This window comes from Ceratotherium simum, chromosome 29 (genome assembly GCF_057802395.1).
Source record: "Ceratotherium simum simum isolate JZ-2026a chromosome 29, ASM5780239v1, whole genome shotgun sequence".
Classification (NCBI taxonomy): Eukaryota; Metazoa; Chordata; class Mammalia; order Perissodactyla; family Rhinocerotidae; genus Ceratotherium; species Ceratotherium simum.
Genome location: NC_141928.1, coordinates 10,336,767 through 10,342,500, shown reverse-complemented (window position 1 = coordinate 10,342,500; position 5,734 = coordinate 10,336,767). Strand labels below are relative to the sequence as shown.

The 5,734-nt window shown below is 46.3% G+C and overlaps 1 protein-coding gene across 3 annotated transcripts in view; it reads left to right on the top strand.

Moving 5' to 3' along the window:
* Positions 1-2,890, top strand: part of PBX3 (PBX homeobox 3) — a 211,180-nt gene extending 208,290 nt beyond the window's left edge. For all 3 annotated transcript variants that reach the window (XM_004423459.2, XM_004423461.3, XM_087419081.1), the window contains one exon: positions 1,348-2,890. In XM_004423459.2, coding sequence (XP_004423516.1) covers positions 1,348-1,440 — 93 coding nt within the window. In that variant the 3' untranslated portion in view covers positions 1,441-2,890. The remainder of the gene's footprint in view (positions 1-1,347) is intronic.
* Positions 2,891-5,734: the final 2,844 nt, after the last annotated feature.

Here is a 5,734-nt window from a genome sequence, read left to right as displayed (position 1 = left end):
ACAACTGGGGCTTTGAAAATAGACCACTGCAGCTTTTCTTTTTTTTTTCCTTACCTGAATTTGGTATTCCTCAAGGCTGGAAAATCCTTTTCCCTTTGGCTCTGGTCATCTGTGTGGGGTTGTTTGGTTCCTCCCCTCTCCCTGTGGTCCCAGAGGGAGGAAAGGTGCTTCCTCTGCAGAACTGTGCAGTCAGTCAGAGACAGGGAGTTCTCTAAGAACAGTGATCATGGGAGAAGGAAAAATGCCCAGCACAAGGCTCATCTGACAGCCAGATCCAGGCTGGGTTGGGGAGCCAGACAGAGTTCTCAGCAGCCTGGTGGCACAGGCCTTAAAAGAAGACGTTTTGGATGGACTCACAGAGGTTGCAGGCGGATGGGAGGGAGATAGGGGGACCTTATGACCCACACTGACACTGGTGTGGGTGGTCCAGGTCTGGGGGCAGCACAGCACGAGGCCGGTCTGTGCCGCAGGCCCTAGGTGTCAGCCGGCTCCCTGTTGCCTTTTCTCCAGAAAGGCCCACCCCATCACTTCCACTCAGTGTTCCCCAACTCACAGGCCCAGCGCCTCCTTCTTCCTGACTGACACAAAAATGTGTAGCGACAAGCTGTCTGCCACAGCAGAAATCTGATCAGACGTTGATTTCAGCAATTGCCTCTATAGGCCGGGACAGAAGGCAGATCTGTTTCTGAGTACTGTTAGTGCTGATGCAGGTCTGAGGCAGGAAGGGCCACCAGCGTGTGGAAAGCAGTAGCAGCATCCCCAATAGGCGCTCCCGTTACAGATAATTGGAATACAGATTTGAATAGTGTGTGCCCCTCCACCGGTCATGCATTTTCATTCTGGAGGATCCTATTTGGAGGGAAATTCTGGCCTTCATTTTCAAGGGTTATAGTAGCTGGCTGTCAGGCATGTATGGAAAAACGGTGGACAACTTCTTCTCTCTGGAAACAAGGATTAAGCCAGGCTGAAGTGAATACTTCGTGGAGCCCACAGTCTTGCTGAGGCGTTGCACCGAGCTTCTCCACTGCTCTATGCTTAAAAGATTTCTTTTCGAGTCACTTTATTTGTACTGGCAAATCCGAGGCCGAGCTTGGTGCCAGCTTGAGGCTAGCTGAAGCCCTGCTTCGGCGTGCTGATTTATTGCCAAGTCTTTACTTGGTGGGATGGATTTGTTTTACATGCATTTAATCCCACTTTAACACATGCTTCCAACTCCTGCCAAAGTGGGTTTAGAAAATACATTTTGCTAATGCATCTTTGCTCTCATGTTGTCATCTGGGTGTTTTAAATTGGGGAGTAGAATTAATATGTCGACGTGCACCCGTTGAACTGTGTTTCTCCTTTCAGGCTAATGGAGGCTGGCAGGACGCAACAACTCCATCTTCTGTGACTTCTCCTACAGAAGGCCCAGGAAGTGTGCACTCTGATACCTCTAACTAATCTCTGGCAACACTTTTCCCTGAGCTGACATGCCTTGATAAGTGCATTCAGAGCAATAGGAGGAAAAGGAAAGCGTTTTTGTAGCCCACCATCTACAGCTTTACTGTAAAACCTTGTCTTATTAGAGAACTTGGTAAATCTGTTTTTTAAGGAATCATAATCATTTGTATTTATATAAAAACACACAATGTTAAAAAAGCACTTTATCCAATTAGGCCAAGATTTAACATTGTTGACAGTGCTGTAGCTATTTTATCATAATTTATTATCAATATTTTACATTAATGGTTTCACAGTTGCCAATTACTTGGCCTTAAGGGTAAAAAAAGTACAATATATGCTAAACCTCAATCGTTAAAGCAGATGCAAAGATTCACCTCACCTAAATTGAACTTCTCGCATATTTCCATTGCTGATTTGGATTGTCTTTCTTTCATATCGCTAATGGAGTGGGAATAAAGGAGCCGTTTGGCTATCTCTGTTAATGAAGGTTGTGTCTAAGAATCTTCCTCGTCACGTTTGTGTTGCGATCTCTTGTGTTATAATTAGATCAGAGACTGGTAGCATCTTTTCTCTCTCTGAAAGCACCAGTGCCCAGAGTCTGCTCGGTAATTAAATTACGGATCCAGATTGTTCTGAGAGATGAAGATACATGCTGCTGATAGAGGTGAACACGAGATCCGTCTGGGGTTTTACGGTGTGCGCTGGGTGCTGCACAGACTTGTCAAGGTTTGCTACGTTCTCTGGGCATCGACAAAAGTCCCGGCTCTCTGGAGTGTTGTATATAGTGTAGCAAAAGAGTATTTATACATCTCACCAATCAAAACACAGCTTTATTACCTCATGCGAACTCATACAAACCAATAGAATTTCAACATGTTCTGTAGCTTAGAGTCCTCACTTACTACCTCTGAACAATACTCACGCTGTAGTTTGTCTCTTTCTTATCTTTTTGCATCTTGTAATTAACTCTGTTTCCCTTCATAAAATGTAATGTACATTGTAATCTTTTAAAAGAAAAATCAGGGTTGCATTTGCAACTTTTAAAAAGCCGAGAGTGGAAACATTGGGTCTTAAATTTAACACAGGATCAGTAAAACTGTTGTAAATACTGGGAAACATTTTGAATGTTCTTCATCTTGTTACTAATCCATGCAAAAAAAAAAAAAAAAAAAGCGGCGACTAATTGTGATGCATTCAGATTTCAGTATTCAGTACTGTATATTTCACCCTGTGTAATGGGGCCTCCTCTCTCCTTTCTCTCTTTTTGTATTGTATGCGATTCTGAAACTGATTGAGTCATGAAAATAATTTGTGGCGGTGATTCTAATGTATTAAAAACGTTTCGTGTTCCTTTCTAACTGGATTACACCCTGGATTGAAAAAGTCTTCCTCGTGGTAGTTATATGTAGTTTCAAACATGAATAAACTTTTTGCTTTCATGATTAAATGTTGACGTAATTTCTTACTCCACCGCTTGAGCAAGCCAGTGCAGGCGAAGGAGGAAGCCCGCCCAGCAGCAGGCCTGGGCGAGTAAACGTGGGGCCTGTCACAGAGGGACTTGGAGATGACGTGCAGCTGGGGGTGAAGGAACAGCCCCTGCTGACTGGCCACGCTCTCTTTGCAGGTCCTGCCAGCTGCTGGACCATCCTCACACGTCCTCGCTTGATTCTCACGCTCTGAGAACACCGCAACGACAATATTATCCCCATTTTCATAGATTAGGAAACCAACACTCATAAAAGTTAAGCAAATGCCACAGGGTCACAGTCCTAGGACAACAGGGGGGCCACACCTTGAACCCAGGTGTCTCTGCCCTTGGAGCGCACACTCTCCTGACCTAATGGAAAGACCTTTTTTGTAATTTTTTAAAAATAGCCAATTTTGTCACATTCACTTCACTTTCATAACTTCTGTGAGATACTAGTTAAGAACAAGCAAAAGTTTGTCCAAAAGAGTGAGCCTCAGATGCCATTTAAAAAAACCCCCAACTTCTCTTAACATATCTCTTAAAACTCTGAACTTACAAAATGTAAGACCAACTAGCCATTCTTTAACTAGGTTAAACATTGTTTTTGTTTTTTTTCAAATTGTTAGAAATTCCGTATGTTTACATACGTATCTGTCGCTAATATCTAAATCTTTATAATAAAAGAAGTCAGGAGTAGGTAATGGGCCTGTTTACTATATCTGAAGGAAGTTGCCTCACAGGAAATCAGATTAATGTTAATCAGTTGCAGCAAATTGTCTATGATAAATACAACTGTTTTACTACTTTAGTTGGTAGAGCCAGGCAAAACAGGTCTAGGGCCACCGTTCACATTAATCTTGAGGCAGTTGTACCGTGAGAGTAAACTTTATAAAATAGATTGCCCTCCAAGGCTGTCCTCCCCACGCCGGCTCTCAGCCTGCCTGTGGGAATCTCTCCCGTGGCTAAGTAGTTATTTGCATGATTCGATTAGCTCGTGGGTCAGCCTTTCTTATCTTTGTACATAAAACAATCTCTATGCCATGTGGTTTTGCAAACATATCCTGTGGAAACCTGACACACGTGCACACACAAATACATCTGTAATGTCCAGAAACACACACCTCCTAAGAACCATCTCAGGTTGACCTCGGGCCAGTCTGTTGAGGGAAGCATATCCTAGAGTTGGCTGGAGATTCACATGTTCGCTAGCGACCTTTGAGGGAAACCTGAGTCTAAGGCTTTATTCTGGGGAAGCCTAAAAAAAATTAGCAATTCCCTTCCTATCCGCTAGTTGAGGAGGCACTGCCACGTGTTTCCCTTTTTGGTCTTCGGTACCTCTCTGAGAGGGCAGAAACATCCTCACTTCATAGATAAAATGAGCATGGCCTGGGCCCCAAGGTTCTGATATCTTACTCCAAATTGGGTGAAATGTGTTGATTTGATAGATTTTCACCAGGTACCGTTTCTGGGTCAAGCAATGGGTTAGGGGCTAGACCCAGAGATGAATGAGATCAGGCCCCAACCCTTGAGAGGCCAAGATCCTGGGCCTTGTCCTTGTTCAGAAAGCAAATGCCTAGTGAGGGTGTTGCAAAGACTGGTAGGTTTCTGAACCCAAGACTGGAGAAGTGAGGGTCCCATAGCCCATTCACAAGGTCAAAGCAAATAACAGAAAACCACCTGAAACACCCAGTCACAGGCTAAGGGGCCTGTCCACGTATGCAGTTAGATGCACTGCGCCCATGTGTGCTCACATGAGAATATATGCCTGTTTCTGGAGCCAAGTGCCTGAGCAGCTGCTCCCGTTGGACAGGTATCAGTCTTCCACGTGGACGTACACAAGTGGTGTGGGAATCTCTATGTGTAGCTGACCAGGTGGCCTTGCAAACTAGGTTAGAACTTCTCTATAGCCCCCAGTGAGCAGCAGCCTTGTGCCATTCCCTGGCCACAAGTGGGAATGAGAGGGACAGTGTTCTAGAGCAGCACGTCAGGGAGACATGGGGATAAGTCTCTCGGATGAGGTGGTGTTTTAGGTGTAAAATTGTTGCTGTCATGAGAAGGGGCTTTCACTGGCTGACTGCTACAGTTTATTGAGCATCTCCTGTGGACCAGGGCTCTGCCAGGTACTTTCTGTACATTATCTTATTTAATGCCCAAGGAGCCCCATGTGATGGGTGCTGTTATCCCAATTTTAGATGGGAATCTGAGGCTTAAAGAGGTGACACCACCTGTCCACCTTCTTGTCAGGGTGTCTCCTTGTCGTGCTAGGCAGGCTCACTGTTGGTGAGCCAGAGGTGGGAACTGAGCAGAGAAGGGGATGGATGCCAGCACCGCCCCCCCCATTAGAGCCGTCATCTCATCTCCCCAGCAACCTGGGACCCCAGGGACACCCTCAGGAAGGCTGCTCTGTCCACAGGCACTCCAGGCCAATGAATGGCCTGCAACTCGTCCCTGCTGGGCCCTGCAGCCCTGATTCGGTCCCTAGTCCTGATGACTCAGCTGTCACAGACACAGCCGACTGACGTGCATGGAGCTTGCTTCCACGTGGGCCTGCCAAGTGCGCTGCCAGGAGCCACACCTCACAGCCAAGTGGCCCCAGGGGTTCAGTGTGGCCCCTAGGAAAGCACCATAGCTCAGCGTTCATGAATGTGGGCTCCTGAGTGAGACTGCCCAGGGTGGAATCGGCTCTACCTCACACTAGCTGTGTGTCCTTGTAACCTCCCTGTGCCTCAGTTTCCTTAGCTGTCAAGCACCTGCCTGCCAGCCTTGTAGGGAGGATCAAACAAGCTGGTACAGGTAAAGCGCCCTGCGCGCAGTGGAGGCCGA